Genomic DNA, 18,841 nt, shown 5'->3' on the forward strand with positions numbered 1-18,841 from the left:
CAAGATTGTCGCATGGCCCCCGGGAAGTGGCTTCTTCCCCACACCCTCCACCCAAGGTCATCCGTGGCCAGCAAGGCAGCCAACGATGACAGGACACCACTGGCCTCAGGCCAAGGGCCATCGTGGCCTCACCAGCCCAAAAACGTGCAGGCTCTGCCCGCGCTGCTGCAGGCCGCAAAGGCAGCAATGCCAGAGCAGTGATTGGCTCAGAAACTTGGCTTGGGATGAGGCTCTCTGCTTTTGGGAGGGAATCGATCAGTGGCAGATGGAGGTGGTGTTGAGCGTCACTGAGTCTCCCCGAGAGTTCCCTGAGCTTTGGTGAGTTCTCTGGGCTCACGTGGCTGAGCACACGACCAGCCGGGTCCCCCAGCCTTGGAGGAGCTCCCTCTACACACCAATACGGACACGGTGGCATCCCCGTCCCAGCCTCCCAGCGCTCGCCAGCCAGGGCAGGCAGCCAGGCCAGCACATAGCAATGAACTAGACACTCACCATCTGGAAAGCTTCTGGCCCCCCTGGCTGGTCCACCCTGAGGACACATCGTCAGGCCTCTCAAAGTAGGGGAGGCTTTGTGCATCTGAGGAAGGTTCTTCTGGAAGCCGTTGAGCCTTGCTCACAGTGTCCAAGTGCATGAACCCTGTGGGACACGCTGGTGACTCTGACCTCAGAATGATTTCTTAATGCAAGTCTTAGAAATGGCTTCGACTCACTCGGTTTTGTGATTTGGCGACGTATGGTAGGGTGAGAATGTCACCCCTGGCAGAGTTTTGACATGGCTCATGAGTTGTGTGAGTTAAATAAGAGATGAGGTTTATTGCTATTTCTGGGTTTCTGTGGGGTTTGTTTGTTTGTTTGTTTTTGGAGACAGAGTCTTGCTCTGTCCCCAGGCTAGTGTGCAGTGGACAGTCATAGCTCACTGCAGCCTTGAACTCCTAGGCTCAAGCAATCCTCCTGCCTCAGCCTCCTGAGTAGCTGGGACCACAGGCGCACGACCACACCCGGCTAATGTTTTTAAATTATTTTTCATGGAAACGGGGTCTCACTGTGTTGCCCAGTCTGGTCTCAAATTCCTGGGCTCAAGCAATTCACCCGCCTCCACCTTCCGAAGCACTGGGATTACAGGCGTGAGCCACCACGCCCGGCCAAGAGATGCTGTTCGGGTGCTCAGCTGATACAGGGCTACCCTCAGTGATTCTGTGGCAGTCTCTGCTCAGAGGCCCTCACCGAGGAATGCCGCTGTCCCGTCCCCGGTATGCCGTCGGGGAAAGGCTCCTGGGGGAGGCCAGCCTTCTCGTTCTCACAGCGCCATTTTTATTGACACGAAGTGTGTCAGCCATATGGAATTAAACTTCAGTCCTCTGGTTGCTTTTTCCTTGTCTTGTCTCATCTTTCTCCGATTTTGGGTGTGTGTGTATGTGTCTGTGTGTGTCTGTGTGTGTGTATGTTTTAAATTTCTGAAGCAGTTCTCTTAGCAACCAGGAAAAAAAAAAAAAAAAAAAAAACAGCACACTAAATTACAGCCCAGCAGAGGCATCAGGCAACAGAACCTTGCCCCTGGATGCTCCATGTAGCTTCAGGAAGCTCCTTCTCCTGGTGTAGAAATAATGCACTGTCCACCTGCCATAGGGCACCAGCCTGCATCTACTTCTCTGTGTTCGCTTTATAAATCTGACTTTCTCCACGTAGGGCTTCCAAGGGATCGCTTTCCTCTTTTCTCTTCTTCTGCTGGGTTGGAAATGCCTAAAGTGACCCTGAGGAGCTCGCTTTTATCAGCTGCCTGGAATCGGGGCCATCCTTGGCAGGGTCTCAGTTTAATTGTCTTTTTATCTCTCTCTTTAAAAAAAAAAAAAAAAAAAAAATAGGAGGGGGTGGAGTCCTGTTTTTTCCAGGGTAATTACCTCGATGGAGGGGGAGCCAGAGAAGTCATGGGCACTTGTGTCTGATTCTTTTGAACAGAAATATAGGTCGTGTTCAGAAATTCCAGAATGCTGGCCATGTCTGCCCGGGGAACGTGGGTCTGGTGTGAAGCTTATCTGGTACTTGGATGCTTCCCTCCCCCTTGTCTGTCTTACCACATCTGCTAGCTGACAAACAAACTTGGCTTTTTCTTTAAAATTTTTTTTTAAAAAAATAGAAAAGCACAGTGCATTATATTTAGGCACAGGCGCATGGAGCGCCCAGCACCAGCCCGAGTTTCCTTGGATAACTGGGGCTTGAGATCACTCATGCCTCCCGGCGTCTCCCAGCTGCCAGCTCGAGGACGCCTGATCTGCGTTAACCCTCCGCGGTGCCTCTTCCTCAATGCCCTGAGCACAAAAGCAGAGTAGCCCGGCTCACATGACGCGCGCCGCGAGAGGTAGCCGGGTTTGAGAGCAGCCCGTCTACGTGCAGTTGGTTCCCAGCTGACAGACAGAATATGGGGTGGGCTTTGTCACCAGCACGCTGGGTCTGGCATGCCCAGCTATGCTCGGAAGTGCACCGTGCCCAGACACCCGCCACCTCTCCCCGGGTCCCAGCTGCTCTAGCACCGAGGGGCCGGGCTGCACGCCTGTCCTTCCTCCCATCCAGGAAGGTTATATAATGAGCGGACCGCTGCCAAAGTCAGAGGGAAAATGAAGTCTTTGTTAAATGCCTTCACCAAGAAGGAAGGTAAGGAAAAAGCTGTCGGGAGCCGGGTGCATGGGAATTAGCAGCTGCTTGCTGATTCTCGGGGTAGGGGAGAGGGAGGACTCCAGTTCCTCCTAAAATTGCCAGTTGTTAATCCCTGGCATGTCAGGGGATAATGACTTTGGTTTGGGATATGGTTTGGTTTGAGTTGGTCCGGATGTAACGCTGTGGAAGGTCTTGCCTTATTGTGTGCTGCTTTCAAGCCCTCAGCCCTTGTGGGATTGCATTCTGGAATGGCCATCCGTGGGGACCGTGCCACGGAGCGTGTTAGGAACTAAGTCCTAGGGAAAATAAAGGAAGTTTTGACTGTAGTCCTCAGTGACCAGAGAGCTGCTAGGCACTGGCCAAGGCAGGTCGGGGCACATGGCTGGCTGCACTGAATGGGTGGCTACCTTCCGAGCCGCTCCCGGCTCTCCCATCCCTGGGTTGCAGTTACATGGAGTGGATGGGAAGGGAGCGTGGCCAACTTTAAAAGTGCACATGCTCTTTGTCATACCTTGTGTAATTTTTATTGTGGGGAAAAAATGTATAAATAAATGCATGTAAGCCAGCTAAGAAAATATCCACCTACTTAGAGTGTGCAGATTGCCTGAAAGAAGGAAACAGTTGGGTGGAATATTAATCATTTTCAGACAGAAAACAGTTATTTTTAACCCTTTTCACAAAAATCATCATTTCCATGGATGGTTCCAGTTTTGTCAGAGAGCTCTCATTTTAGGAAATCAGATATCATATAAAGATGTGACTTTAAAGAAATGAGGAAGGTACTTCCCAGCCCCAGCTTCTAGCAAAATAAACACTGAAGACATTTCAGTACTCAGGAAACTAATTTAATATGAATCTTGGTAATTAAGCGAGGTGATTTTCGTTAAAATGTTCGCACTGATGTCACCGGTGAGATTTCGTTTGAGTAACTTGCCTGGTCCACAGAGTAAAATGTATTTGAAAATGTCCCAGCTCTTTTATTCCTTAATCCTCCAAGGGTGGCCCCCCCATGCGAATTCTTCCCCATCTCTAAATCCCTACTCTTCTGACAGAGTCTTAGGAATGTATATAAATAACCACCTTTGTCTGTGCCCATTTTCTGACATTATTCACCAAAATTCACCTTCCGGGACTTCGATTTTTATAATCCATGAACAGCCTGAAAATTTGGGGGTTTTGGTGTTAGGTTAATTCTGTATCTGTTCTGTTCTTCCATAGACTTCTCTTTCCTAATGAGTTTATCTTAGCAACTGCCAGGACTCCCCCAAATGCCATCACTTGCTATGAAGGCTGTGCACACCTCCCCCAGTTACAAGGGTCAGAAAAAGAGAATTGGCTGTATTGTCAGGGCGGGGAGGCTGGGCGTGAGGCAGTCGGCTGTGGGAGGCAGCGTTTCCGTGACTGGGGGCCCTGTGATGTCTCCTTCACGTGGGTAGGGAGAGCCCTGGCCTCTCCTGGGTGCCCCAGGAAGCTGGGGGTTCTGCGGCTGCTTCCTGCTGGCTGTGTCTGTTTGAGATTTTGGCTCTCACACCAATACAGTCTTCCAACACGTAATCTCTGTAAATGAAAGATAATCGTTCTCTGAGACTGTGGGCTCATCAGCCCTTTGCAAGGTCTTTTAATCCACCCGCCCAGCCCCCTCCAATGACAGGCAGTTCCCAGATCACCCGGAAGCCCTCTGGGCCAGTCGTATCTTTGTAAGCCTCCATGCGAACACTCAGTGATCTACAGGATTTTTTTTTAGTCTCTGCCGGTCCCGAGGGAGGGGCCCCAATGTGGTTTTCCCTCATGACCAACAAAACACAGACTCGGTGACCTGTCCCAGGGTTGAGGTTTTACTCGTGGGTGGTGGCTGCGGATCCCAGGCCAAGCCCCTCGAGGGTCTTTGGAAGGAGAGGTGTCCACGGAGGGTGCCGTCAGTCTTTTCCGTTCCTTGTCTCTCCCCGGCCACCTGGGTGGCGTTCATGGATCCATGTGCTTTGAGAAATTAGGAGTGGGATCAAAGTCCCCGCTGAGGAGCCCCGGCTGCTTAGCAGGGCATCTTCAACGACAGAAAGACTTCACAGAGGAGCCAGATCAGAGCAGGTGTGAGACCGCGACCTCCCCAGTGTGCCACCTCCAGGTTCTTACCAACAGCAGGCACTGACGTCCGACTGTGCCAAGTCCAGTGTCCAACCTCAGGACGCTTTGCGCAGCTCTCTAGCTCTGTCTCCAGGACTGCCCTGTGTCCTGGGGAGGTGGGGAAGGTGTGCTGGGTCTCAGCTGTTTCCCGTGAGCAGTGCCAGCACCCTCCATCCCCCATGAGCTCTGCCAGCACCTCCTCTGTCCTCAGGAGCTCTGTCAGTGCCACCTCTATCTTTAGTGAGCTCTGCCAGTGCGAACCCTGTCCCCCATGAACTCTGCCAGAGCTACCTCTTTCCCCCAGGAGCTCTGCCAGGACCACTTCTGTCCTTAGTGAGGTCTGCCAGCGTGACTTCTTTTCCTCATGAGCTCTGCTAATGCCATCTTTGTCCCTGTGAGCTCTGCCAGCACCACTTGTTTCTCATGAGCTCTACCAGCACCATCTCTGACCCTCATGAGCTCTGCCAGCGCTACCTCTGTCCCTCATGAGCTCTGCCAGCGCCACCTCTGACCCTCATGAGCTCTGCCAGTGCTACCTCTGTCCCTCATGAGCTCTGCCAACTCCACCTCTGACCCTCATGAGCTCTGCCAGTGCTACCTCTTACCCCCATGAGCTCTGCCAGCGCTACCTCTGACCCTTATGGGCTCTGCCAGCACCACCTCTTACCCCCATGAGCTCTGCCAGCACTACCTCTGACCCTCATGAGCTCTGCCAGTGCCACCTCTTACCCCCATGAGCTCTGCCAGTGCCACCTCTTACCCCCATGAGCTCTGCCAGTGCCACCTCTGTACCTCATGAGCTCTGCCGACTCCACCTCTTACCCCCATGAGCTCTGCCAGTGCTACCTCTGACCCTCATGAACTCTGCCAGCACCACCTCTGTCCCTCATGAGCTCTGCCAGTGCCACCTCTTACCCCCATGAGCTCTGCCAGTGCTACCTCTGTACCTCATGAGCTCTGCCAACTCCACCTCTTACCCCCATGAGCTCTGCCAGCACCACCTCTGTCCCCCATGAACTGTGCCAACACCACCTCATACCCCCATGAGCTCTGCCAGTGCTACCTCTGTACCTCATGAGCTCTGCCAACTCCACCTCTTACCCCCATGAGCTCTGCCAGCACCACCTCTGTCCCCCATGAACTGTGCCAACACCACCTCATACCCCCATGAGCTCTGCCAGTGCCACCTCTGTACCTCATGAGCTCTGCCGACTCCACCTCTTACCCCCATGAGCTCTGCCAGTGCTACCTCTGACCCTCATGAACTCTGCCAGCACCACCTCTGTCCCTCATGAGCTCTGCCAGTGCCACCTCTTACCCCCATGAGCTCTGCCAGTGCTACCTCTGTACCTCATGAGCTCTGCCAACACCACCTCTTACCCCCATGAGCTCTGCCAGCGCTACTTCTGACCCTCATGAGCTCTGCCAGTGCCACCTCTGACCCTCATGAGCTCTGCCAGTGCCACCTCTTACCCCCATGAGCTCTGCCAGTGCCACCTCTGACCGTCATGAGCTCTGCCAGTGCCACCTCTTACTCCCATGAGCTCTGCCAGTGCTACCTCTGACCCTCATGAGCTCTGCCAGTGCAACTTCCTTCATGAGCTCTGCCAGTGCCATCTTCGTCCCTGTGAACTCTGCCAGCGCCACCTCTATCCCCCGTGAGTTCTGCCAGCACCATCCATGTCCCCAAGACCTTCGTCATTGCCACCTGTGTCCCAAACTACTTGTGAGATTCTTCTCCTCTGAGGCATGAAGGTCCCCCCAGACCCACTCCCAGGGAGGGCGTGTGTTTTCTCTTGCCTTGCAGTTTGTCAGATGGTAGCCCTGGTCCTGTCAGTGCAAACTTTGGAGCCAAGCGTGGCTTAAGCCTAAGGGCTGAATCCTGTAGCCAGTGAAAAGCTGCTGCAGGCGTGATTATCACGGGCCGGGAAGAAGCCCGTGCCTTTGGCCAGCCGGTGGTGGTGGTTTCTGCTGTTTCCTGCAGAGCTTGGAGGGCTGCCTTTCAGGAGGTCCTCTGTCTTGGAAAGGACGCTTGCCGTTTCAGGAACTCTGGGTGACCCAAGGCAGCTGTGGTGTGGCTGCCACCCCTCAAAGCTCCCAGGGGCTGTTGCTCTCATTCTGAGTCCCTGGGCTCATTGAGTCAGGAGAGTGAGGGCCTGGCCCCGTCTAGAGCTTTGTAGGATGTCAGATAAGTGGTGCTCAGCCCCTGCCTCCTCACACAGTCCCCACTTGGTGGGAGGGAGGAAGGCGCCTTCTTAGTAAAGAATGAGATTGAATCATCCAGCCAGTAGACTCGGAGACTGCATGGTTGGCTCAGGCTGCATGGTAGAACACCACAGACAGACAGGTGGCTTAAACCCCAGATCTTGGCCGGGTGCGGTGGCTTACGCCTGTAATCTCAGTACTTTGGGAGACCAAGGCAGGCAGATCACAAGATCAGGAGTTCAAGACCAGCCTGGCCAACATGGTGAAACTCCATCTTTACCAAAAATAGAAAAATGAGCAGGCATGGTGGCAGGGCACCTGTAATCCCAGCTACTCAGGAGGCTGAGGCAGGAGAATTGCTTGAGCCTGGGAGGCAGAGGCTGCAGTGAGCCAAGGTTGTGCCACTGCACTCCAGCCTAGGTGACAGGGCGAGACTCTGTCTCAAAAACAACAGCAGCAGCAACAAAAAACAAACAAACAAACAAAAAACAGATATTTACACCTCCCAGTCCCGAGGACTAGAAATCTGAGATCAGGTCATCGCAGGGCTGGTTCCTCCTGAGGCTCCTTTTGTGGCTTGCAGATGCCACCTTCTCCCTGTGTCCTCATGGGGAGATCCCTCTGTGTGTGTCCTCATCGCCTCTTCTTATAAGGACCCCAGTCCTATGAGATCAGGGCCCCCACTAATGCCCCTCCACCCAGGTTATCTCTGTAAAGACCTTACCTGCAAATATTGGCGTGTTTTGAAAACGGGGGGTTAGGACATCAATTTCAGCCCATCACAGAGGCCCAGCTTAGGCTGTGAGGAGAGGGGCCCTGTGGCAGGCAGCTCGGTGCGCTCCTGCTTTGTGTGATGGCACGGCCCATCCTTACACATGCCCAAGCAGCCGGACGTCTCACGGGCCAGATGGAAGCTCAGACCCCATGTCCCTTCCATGTGAAGCACTGGCTTGAGCTCCTTGCCATGGAGACGTTCTCTGTCCCCAGCCTGCCTCTCTGCTTCCATGTCAGGGGTGAGTTCTGGGCCTGGTGGAGTCCAGCTGGGGTCTCGGCCCAGAACTCACAGCTCCCCTCTGCTGGGCTCGCATGGGGGCTTGGACGCACGCAGGCCTGCACCTCCCTAGGGTCCCCACCCAGCGGACCGCGACACGGATGCACTCACTGGCCTTTCTTGCTGTTCTTCTCCCCAGTGCCCTTCCGAGAGGCCCCGGCGTACTCCAACCGCCGGCGGCGGCCCCCCAACACGCTGGCCGCCCCCCGGGTCCTGCTGCGCTCCAACAGTGACAACAACCTCAATGCCAGCGCTCCCGAGTGGGCCGTCTGCTCCACGGCCACCTCGCACCGCAGCCTCTCACCCCAGCTGCTGCAGCAGATGCCCAGCAAGCCTGAGGGGGCTGCGAAGACCATCGGGAGCTACGTGCCCGGGCCCCGCAGCCGGTCCCCATCGCTCAACAGGCTGGGCGGCACAGGCGAGGACGGCAAGAGGCCGCAGCCTCTCTGGCATGTTGGGTAAGGAGTGGCACATGCCAAGGGGAGGGAGACCACCATGTGCTGGGGGTCCCAGCTCCTCCAACTTGGGGCTGGCCCAGAGGTTGAGAAGGAAAGAAGGAAGCCCATTTTATTCCAATGCAGGTGTTGAGGACACTTTCATGCCTGAGTTTTGCCTAGTGTCCCTGCTGACACTGTCTCCCGCATGGGGACTGGGGTCACCTTCCCGAGCCTCATGGAGGCCCATGATGATAGCTCGGGGCGGTTATGGAGGCTGAGCTGAGCGTCCTGGGGTGGGCTGGGGATGCAGCTGGCGTCTTGGGTCCCGTTTCCTTTCCTTGTGCACTGACTTTTTGGTCCTAAGTGAAATGTCAAGAGGGAGAGAGGCAGGGTTGCAAGCCTGGTCAGGGGTGCGTGCCCTCCCAAGGGCCACGTTTGCAAGCCTGCAGACACACCGTATTCAAAGTGAGGGTGCACACGGGTGGCAGGGAGAAACCCAGCCCAGAGGAGGATACTGGGGGCTGGAGAGGCTGGCTCAGGGCTCTGGTATCTGGCTGTCTCAGCAGCTGCAGGCATGGTCTCAGGTAGTGCTACCCACAGGGGAGCTCTTGCAGGCCTGGGCCGAGCATGGCAGGAGCACAGAGGGCAGCTCCGTCAGTCTCTGAGGCAGCCCCAGGTGACAGGAGCCTGTGCCTTGTTCCATTTCCTAGACAAGGACATGGGCAGCATAGGGCAGACTTTGGGACCTGCCTGTGGTCTCCTGCCCAGCACCCCATTGGGCATCCAACTCCAGGTCTGGGTCTCTCCCGACTTTCCTGCCTCCAGAGCAGCCAGGGGAACTGGATTTGCACTCAGAGCTCCAACTCCCAAGCAGGTCTCTGCCTTTCTCACGCCGCCTCCTGGAATTTTCAGGCGAGGAAGAGACTTCCCAGGGGTCCGCTCATTGTCGGGGCCCCAGGTGCTGGGGTTGGTGTTGGTTCCATCCATGAAAGTTGCGCCTGCAGGGGCAGCGGCCGTTGCCGCAGACGCCTCCAGGTTCTTATGGGCACTGCTGCTCCAGGAGATCACCGTGCTGGCTTCCTTGCTGCAGGATGCCTCTACGAGGAGCCCAAGGTCACACAGCCGGAATGTAGCAAGGGCAGGACTCGGCACAGGCCCCTGGCTCTGGAGTCTGGGGACTTGGCACTCCCTCGGGTTTGGGCCTTGGACTTGTGCTTCCCCGGCTGTTGCCGTGTTTTCGGTGATGTCGGCGTTCAGTGCTGGGGCCCCTGACTCTCGCCCCCATCCTACCTGCTTCCTGTTTCCTCCCTGGGCTCAAAGCTTCTCGGGGTCCACAGCCTGGCTGTGGGGAGTGTTGCAGGCCTGGGTCACGCTCTGTTGCCAGCTAAGGTCAGGGATGTCAGGGAGGAAGACTGCCACCACCCCTGCCCCCAGGGGCTCCACGTGGCAGGCTCCACATGAGTTGGAGGAGGGGTCAGTGCGTCACGTTGTCCCAGGAGGGGCTGATCACCCTGACTATGACCAGCAGCCCAAGCTTTGGAGTCACAGCCAAGGAGGCCGGGGGGGAGAAGGTGCCGGTGAGAGCCCACTTCTCCTGGCCCGTAGGCAGGGTCCAGCCCTGACCCTCTTAGAGCTGGTGGACCCCCATCCTCTCAACGCTTTGGCCTTTAGCCCATGGACGCTTCCCACCAGAGCCAAACGAGGAGGTCCAGCTGCCTCTGGTCTAGATTCCTGCTTGGAAAGACCCCGAGGGAGGAGTCCCAGGTGCTGAGAACAGTGGGAAGCTAAATTAAAGGGCTCCCCTGAGGCAGCCAATTGCACTTCGCACACTTAGCGAGACTTCTGACTACAGTTTTAAAAAAGTGTGTGTCCCTTTCGCCCAGTACAAAATCTAATAAGAGAGCAAAGGCAACATGGCCAGGGACTTGAGCCAGCTGTAGACGAGATGTGACTCAGGAGAGAGAGAATCTGCCAGGTGTATTGCAACTACGGTCTGACCGTCCCTGTTTCCCTTTTCATGTGTGGGGAGCAGAGGATGGAGTACACATGTGTGTGTGCATTTTTGTGTGTGCATGCCTGTGTACGTATGTGCACGCATTTTTGTGTTTTTGTGTGTGTGCATTTGTCTTCGTGCATGCAGGTGTGTAGACATGCGTGTGCATGTTAAGGAGAGAGAATCATTGTGTGTGTGTGTGTGTGTGTGTGTGTGTGGTCATCATGGTGATCAGCCTGCCTCAAATGCTCATTGCCTGGCCTCCTGCATACACACTTCGGGACTGTACCGTTGTATAGCTGTGTAACCTTGGGCAGCTAAAACCCAATCTGCCTCTTCTTTGTCAATTATAAAATAAGGGGCCGGGTGCAGTGGCTCATGCCTGTAATCCCCAGCACTTTGGGAAACCAAGGTGGGTGGATCACTTCAGGTCAGGAGTTCAAAACCAGCCTGGCCAACACAGTAAAACTCCAACTCTACTAAAAATACAAAAATGAGCTGGATGTGGTGGCACACGCCTGTAATCCCAGCTACTCGGGAGGCTGAGGCAGGAGAATCTCTTGAACCCGGGAGGCGGGGGTTGCAGTGAGCTGAGATGGCGCCACTGCACTCTGGCCTGAGTGACAGAGCGAGACTCCTTCTCAAAAAAAAAAGGTCCCAGAAAGGCCACCTTCAGGTTTTTCTCGAGATCAGCTAAAGTCGTTCAGGGTGGCCGCCTCACACAGCACCTTGTCCAGCCAGGGCTCATTCCACATTGGTTCTTAGAGTTCAGGTCCGTGTCCAGTCCAAGGCCCAGAGCTTGGCCAAGACTGTCCCCTTTGTCACCCAGAACCATTGGTAGAGTGACCAACCATTCAGGTTTGCCTGTGATGCGGGACTTCCAGTGCTAAAATCAGGACAGCCGGTCCCCCTAACTGTGGGCCACTGCCTGTCCCGAGTCGAGGGGCCCTGTTCTTACCTGGTGGCCCTGACCCGTCAGTCCCGTCTTCCTTGGCCTCGTTCCCGTCTTTTTCCCTTTCCCCACCCCCTCACAGCCTCCGTGTCCATATCCATCTGTCTGGGACTCAGCACCCTCAATGGTAGCAGTAGCTGTGCTGCGGGAGGAACCCTCTGGGTGGGCACTAATGAGCTGAGAGGTCCTTCCCTCAAGACCTGTGTCCTAACTAGGACCTGCCAGTGGCACTGGCGTCCCCTCCTATGGGACAGCAGTAGTGAGCATTTGCCTTTGAGGCGACCAGGTGGGATGGAGAGTTGGAGGCAGGCATGCTTCTCCAGGCCTCTTTTTGAGGTCCCCTGGGATGAGAGTGGGCCATGCGGGTGCCATTGTTGTGTTCTGTCCCTGCATAGGGCCACATGCACTTGGGGGGCAGAAGCGTCTTTGCACGGTGAGGGGGTACAGAAGGGAGCCAGTTCATTGCACATTGTTTGTTTATGGAGCAGTTACCCAGGCCCATGCCGGGCACAGGGACATTCAGGTGACGCAGCCGGGGTGCAAAGGCTGGTGCCCTGAGCACACTTGGTCTGAATGTCCTGCAGACGAGGTACAGCCAGGGGAGGGGGCCCGGCCAGAGCTGTCTGCTTCCTGGCTGTAGACTGAGGGCCCAGTGTGGAAGTGGCCTTTACTGAGATAGGGAAACGCTCATTCGGCCAGCCCTGGTGATGCTGGATGGTGGATCACAGAGCCGTGCAACCCAGCCCAGGGCCTTTTGGAGGCTCCAGGAGGTGGCTGAGCCCCTCTGCTTCTTGTTCATCCTTGAAGCTCAGAGCACAGCCCCATGCCTTGTGCGCCTGCCCTACTATTCCTGAAAAGCCAGCTCTTTCCTAGGGCAATGGGCGCTGGCTGTGCGGCACTAACAGGGCACTTTCAGGGAGGCTGCTGGCTCCCAGTATCTGGGGCCCTGGGTGCCCCAGAGCTCTTTCTGGTTGCCATCAGAAGCATAGGTGACAGCGTGCTCTCTCTGCTGTGGAGGGGAAAGCCCTCCCTGCTTCCTCCTGTCTCGGGGGTGGGGCAGCTGCCCATCAGCCCATGCTGAGCAGCCGGTGCTGACCATCCCCCAAGCGGTGCTGACCGCCAGGGCTCCCTGGCTCTGCCTACCTGCCAGGTGACTTTGGGCAAGTCACTTGTCGGTTCTGTGCCTCTGTTTTCTCCTGTGTAACGTGGGGCTGATGACTTTCGCCCCCTCCTGTGTGTGCTGGGTGGATTAAGTGGCATTCAGCACCCGGCCTGCACTGAGATCCACAGCTGCTCATAGAGAGTCTTCAGTTCTGCAGAAGCGTCGGCCGTTCTTAGGGTCGTCTTCAACTTCATCCTCACCATGGACAGTTTAGAAAGACCCCCGCTGGCTCCCGTAGGGCAGGGACCAGAGGGCATCAGGTGTTATTGTCCCGGTGGCAGAGGCCTGCTTGGGCTAAGAAGCAGGGGAAGCAGAGATGGCCAGGTAGGAGGAGGGTGACTGTCCTGGGCAGGGAGGTGACTGGCCAGGCCCCGTGTCCCCCTGCTTATGCTCAGCACCCCTCTCGGGCCAGACTTATTTGCCTAAACGCTGACCCAAAGACCCAGAAACCTTGGCCAGGACTGCAGTGGGTGTGGCAGTGTGGTCAGAACCAGCCTCAGGTCACTCCCTCAAATGCAGCCTTGATGGAGTTCAGGGAGGCCTCCCAGCCTCCCCAAGGCCCCCACTGGGACTCCTGCTGGCACCAAGCAACCCAGTGCCTCCTGGCCTGGGCTCAGAGCTGCGGGCAGAGTCTGCTTCCTGTATGGAGGTGCCAACCCTGGTTCAAAGCTGCCCTGAGCCAGTTTGCACAATGGTGAGCACCCCGAGGAGCTCGCCGGGCCCAACCTGGGAACTGGTGTTGCAGTGATGGTGTAACAGGAAGGGGTCTGCAAGGGGTGTGAGGGGGCCGAACTGTGGACGGTCAGTGTCTGCTGGGAGGTGAGGGCTCTCAATGGAGACACTGCAGGGTCCCTCGCTGCCCATCACTGCACAAGCCCCTCCCGGGTGAACCAGAACCTGTGGCAGGGCTGTCCCTCTGAGGCAGAGAGAGGAACATGCCCCACTCTTGTCCCTGCCCCCATCCTCCCCCACGGTCTCTCCTGCCCACCTATCCCTTGTTCCTCCCCGCTCCTTCTCCTCCTCATTTTCGTGTGTGTGTGTGTGTGTGTGTGTGTGTGTGTGTGTGTGTGTGTGTATACGCGCGTGCTCCCGTCCTCCTAGAGGTGCTGGCCCAGGAGGGTGGGAGCCAGTGCACCTGCACAGCTCTGCTCCCTCAGGTATGAGGCTCAGCCAGCTCCGCATCTGGGGGGCGCCCTCTGGTGGCGCCCACTGGCACTGCTGGGCCACGATCTGAGAATATTCCTGAGACACCCAAGTCCCTGCTCTAGGAGTGCGTGGGGTGGGGGCGTCCCTGTTCCTTCTGGGTCTCTCCCAGCTGCCAAGGGGCTGGTTGGCCTGCCCAGGTTCAGAACAACTCTCGATGTATTTCTACAAAGTGGCAGCCGGTCCCAAGGGCTGCTCTTGCCTCACCCACCAGGGAACGTCCTGGCCACCCTCTCTTTCAAGAATGTTTCTTGGGTGGGGTCAGCTCGGCAGGGAAGACAGACTCGTGCTTTCGAGTTCAGTTGGTGGAGGTGAATGCTGCAGCCCTGTCCACACCTCGTCCATTGCACTCGTGAAGGACAGTGGCACCCACCTGGCCACACAGGCAGGGGCTGGACCCCTGCAGGACCTGGTGGGGCTCTGGGAAGCCCGTCTTTGGCCCAGTGACCTCTGTTTTCCTGAACTTGGCATGGGATCTGAGGTGCAGCTGCATTCAGGGTTTCAGGTGGATGAAATGGGCAGAGGGGGCATTGGCCATCCTGGGACGCTGCCGGTGAGGGTCCAGCAGAGTAGTTTTGAGTCAGTGCCAGGACTGTGGCTCCTGCTTGCCCTCCTGTGCCCCATCATCCTGACCTAAAAAGTGGGGGTGGCTGGGCCCTGCTGGCAGAGTGGGGGTGAGGTGTGGAGTTGGGAGCTCTCCCAGTGACCCTGACTTTCTCTTTTCTTTTTTTTGAGACAGAGTCTCACTCTGTCGCCCAGGCTGAAGTGCAGTGTCATGATCTTGACTCACTGCAACCTCCACCTCCCAGGTTCAAGTGATTCTCCTGCCTCAGCCTCCCAGGTAGCTGGGCTTACAGGCGTGCTCCACCACGCCCAGCTAAGTTTTGTGTTTTTAGTAGAGATGGGGTTTCGCCATGTTGGCCACGCTGGTCTCCAACTCCTGACCTCAGGTGATCTACCCGCCTCAGCCTCCCAAAGTGCTGGGATTACAGGGCTGAGCCACCAGGCCTGGCCTGACTTTCACCTGTGCCCAGGATTAGCCTGGCAGGGAGCCGTGGCCAGATGGAGGGGCAGCCAGTGTCCTGTGCCCATCCCTGAAGCAGTCACTGCAGCCAGCAACCTGAGACGTTGCAAATAATCCTGGGTCCCCATTGTGCATCCTCAGAGACGCTGTCACCAGAACCACAGAGGCAGAGTGAAGCCCTCAGGCCCGAGACGCGCAGGGCTTGGGTACGGGCTGACTTTCACAGATCTGGGAAGCCAGGGAGGGAGGCAATGTTGACCAGACAGGAGATGACACAGGGTCTGAGCCTTCAACTTTAAAACAACTGTCAGCCCAGCCAACAACATTTAGTAACGTTTGTCAGATGCTAAGGGCTTGGGACCTCCTGCGTTTGCTATGCTGCCCTCTGTGCCAGAGACCTGAGCTGACAGCTTTCTCTGTTCCCCTACTGCCATCTTCCGTATGAGCCGTAACCTGGGAGACACACCCATCTTGAATAGGTCCCAGGCCTGGGTGATTGTGCCTCTTGATACCTCCAACTCTCTCACAACTCTACACATCAGGGGCTCCCCCAGCTCCCCTGGTATGGCCACAGGGGCACCTCAGTGGGGCTCCCCACCTCCACCTTCTTGTCTGCTCCAGCCCAGCCCTGAGGCTGCATCCAGGGTGAGCTGGTGCTCGTTCCCCGGCACCACTGTGCCGTGTGGCATCCATTTCTCCCCGAACATCCCTGCAGAGCCTTTCCCACAGCCTTGGCCTTCTCTCTGCACCATCCGGCTCTCCCCTCTCTTGGCCCTTTGTGGGGAGGCCCTGTGGACTCTAACCTTGACCTCAAGTCCTGGCCCTGAAGCAGTCACTGCAGCCAGCAAGGTGAGATGTTGCAAATAATCCCAAGTCCCCATTGTGCATCCTCAGAGATGCTGTCACCAGAACCACAGAGGCAGAGTGAAGCCCTCAGGCCCGAGATGCACAGGGCTTGGGGACACCCACCTTGAGTAGGTCCCAGGCCTGGGTGATTGTGCCTCTTGATACCTCCAACTCTTTCACAACTCTACACATCAGAGGCTCCGCTGGGATGGCCACAGGGGCCCCGCAGTGGGGCTCCCCACCTCCACCTTCTGTCTGCTCCGACCCCTCAGATGAGCGGAAATGCATCTGCTGACCTGTGCTTCTGCCCAGTTGACAGTCAGCTCCATGAGGCCTGCATCTGTGTCTACCATTCACGGTGGTCTGCAGACCCACATGGCTATGGGCTCACAGCCCACCCACAGAGTACTTGCTGGATAAATGAATGAATGTGTAACTGACTGGTGAATGAATGAATGGGAAAAGGTCAGTATGTCGACCAGTTCCTGTTCACCCAGGCTGGCTGGGAAATGGCGCACTTCACTGATCCAAGTCACCCCACCGAGAAGATTACCAATTTTTTCATTTTAAGAATTCAGTGATTTGGCCCTTATACCAAAACAAGTTGGTTAGAATCCCTCCTGGTTGTTCTTGGCTAGAGCATAAGGAAAACATGGACAGATTGGGGTGCAGGAACTTCAGACCAGTCCTCACTGTGCAGGCAGGACAGCAGGAGGGACCCCCAGCGTGGCCCGGGTGCCATGTCTCCTGAGTAGGGCAGCCACTCTTCTCCCTGGGCTGCAGAGGCCTGGCTTCTGCTGCTGTCTGTGGCTGCCATGGGAAGAGTGGGGCCCAGCAGGAAGATGTAGTTCATCAAATGAGACATCACAAGGATAAGACACCTTGCAGCAGATGAGATCTTGTTCACCTCATTCTGTCACCAGACAGAGCAAGGAACCCTGTATTTCCATACCCAAGTCTGTATTTCCATACCCAAGTCACCATTTATGGAGCCTCCATTTTCTCACCTGTAAAATGGGGACAGAGATTCTCACCGCTGCCTTTATGGGACTCTTTGAGGTTCAAATTAACAATAGGAAGACATGTGAGCATTTGGGTGGAATCGCATGTCACTGCTGGTAATCATGTCCTAGAACCATGCACACCACTGTGGTCTGGAAGAAATAAGGCTTTCCTGTTTTTAGATAAAGGTTTTCCAGGCCATGGGATTGATGGGTTAGAGAATTGATTCCTGCAAAGAGAATCAAGAAACAGAACTTCAGAGTTGGAGCTGTGTTCACTTTGACTTCTCTGTCAAGTGACACACACTGGTGCCAGCTGGAGCAGTGAGGTGAGACAGGCACTTAGTTACCGACTTTGCAGCTGCAGCAGGGCAGTGTGAAGGTGCTGATGTTTGCATAACACCTGGCAGAGTGCATTCTCACAGTTCCTCCTGATCATCCCCTTTTCTGATGGGGAGGTTAAGGCTTTGAGAGGTTAGCTGACTTGTCCAATGGTGGATAGTAAGTGGTCAGCTGGGCTTCAGGCCAGGTCTTTCTGAACTTTGGATAGATGAGTGAATAGATGTTCAGAAAAATGATAAGATGGATGGATGAATGAATGGTGGATGGATGGGTAGATGGATGATGGATGGATAGATGATGGATGAATAGATGGGTGGATGGATGGATAGATGGATGGATGAATGAATGGTGGATGGATGGGTAGATGGATGTTGGATGAATGGATGGATGGATGAATAGATAATGGATGGATGAGTGGATGGATGATGGATGGATAGATGATGGATGGATGGGTGGATGGATGGATGATGGATAGTGGGTAGATGAGTGGTGGATGGATGGAAGAACAGGTAGTTGGGCAGATGGAAGGAGCCTGGATGGATAACGGAGAAGAGATGAGTGGATGGATTAACTGATGAAGTTAACTGACTTCTCGAGTAGGGCAGGCTTAGTCTCCCCTGCCAGCTGCTGTTGAGGATGCACAGTGGGGCCGTGGGATTCCTTGCAGAAGCTCCTTGGGTGTGGAAGACCTGAGAAGACACACTCCTCGTTTGGTTCCTGAGTTCTGGACTTAAGCAGCTGCTGTGTCAGCCATATAACAGTTGTGAACAGATCCTGCGACTCCTGCTCTGTGGCTCACCCTCTGCCCTGCCCCCGCTACTGTCAGCCCTGTCCATCTGATTTTTGCTCTAGACTTTGACCCACCCTTTCCCCTCGGGAGGAAGCCCACGTGCCTCACCTTGCTCCCCCTGGAGTCCACCTATCCGGGTGCTTGGGGACTGATCCTGGGGCTGGGCTGACCTGACCTGCAGCCACTCCACCTGCTCAAGAGCATCCATGGCGCCCGGGGACACTGGGGCCACGTGTGATCCCATCTCTAGGACTGACCTTCAGTCCTGATGGGGCCTAATGCATCCAGCTCCTCCAAGCGCCCATATGACACCCCCAGCCAGGACAGGGGGGTTGAGATGATGTCAGCATAGCCCTTCGTTCTGGCTGCTGCCCGTCCAGCCTGGATGATGATCAATGCAGAGACAGTGACTGCCCTCGGAGCTGCAGTGGGGCTGAGAACTGAGCTTTTCATCTGCATTTTCTCCTGTATGCTCCCAGCAACCACAGGGGGTGGGGATTCCCCCCACCCTCTACCACCTATTTTACAAATAAGAAAATTAAGGCTCAGAGAGGTAAAGTGACTCACTGAAGGTCACACAACTGGGGCAGATCAGCCTGGGAGTAACGGGAGGTTCAGGCCGTCCACAGAGCCCATGATGGTCACTGGCCTTGCTGGCTTCATCACTTGGGGCAGATGTGGGCAGGTGCATTAAGGGAAGTTCAAGGAGAGGAGGAATTCTGACCCTGGGGTGCTGTATTCTCCCGGAGTCCCCTTGGTTGCCGGGATTCTCCTCCCCACATCCCTGCTGGCCTGGGAGCCAGAGAGGAAACAGCTGTGAGATGCTCAGTGCCTGCAGTGCAGGCTCCCATCCCTCCCAGCTCTGGGTCCTGCGCCAGTCCAGCCCTGAGTCAGGCTGAGCTGAATGAATGCGTCTGAGTGCTGGTGCACGTGCAGACGGCTGGGAAGGCTGGCAGGGAAGCCTCTCAGATGGGGGCCTGGCCCAGCACTGCTGTTGCGTTTCTCAGCTCCCCTTGCAGAGCAGGAAGTGCCCAGTGTCCTTTCCCTCTGCTCCCTGGTGGC

At 55.9% G+C, this 18,841-nt stretch overlaps 1 protein-coding gene across 18 annotated transcripts in view; it reads left to right on the top strand.

Annotated features, from left to right (window-relative positions):
• Positions 1-18,841, top strand: part of SHANK2 (SH3 and multiple ankyrin repeat domains 2) — a 671,410-nt gene that overhangs the window by 305,496 nt on the left and 347,073 nt on the right. For 15 of the 18 annotated variants that reach the window (XM_077961772.1, XM_077961764.1, XM_077961763.1 and 12 more), the window contains one exon: positions 8,169-8,487. In XM_077961772.1, coding sequence (XP_077817898.1) covers positions 8,169-8,487 — 319 coding nt within the window. Of the gene's footprint in view, positions 1-2,164; positions 2,650-8,168; positions 8,488-18,841 lie in introns of those variants that run through there. The other 3 variants (XM_077961778.1, XM_077961779.1, XM_077961780.1) reach the window with 1 other exon arrangement.

This window comes from Macaca mulatta, chromosome 14, assembly GCF_049350105.2.
Source record: "Macaca mulatta isolate MMU2019108-1 chromosome 14, T2T-MMU8v2.0, whole genome shotgun sequence".
Classification (NCBI taxonomy): Eukaryota; Metazoa; Chordata; class Mammalia; order Primates; family Cercopithecidae; genus Macaca; species Macaca mulatta.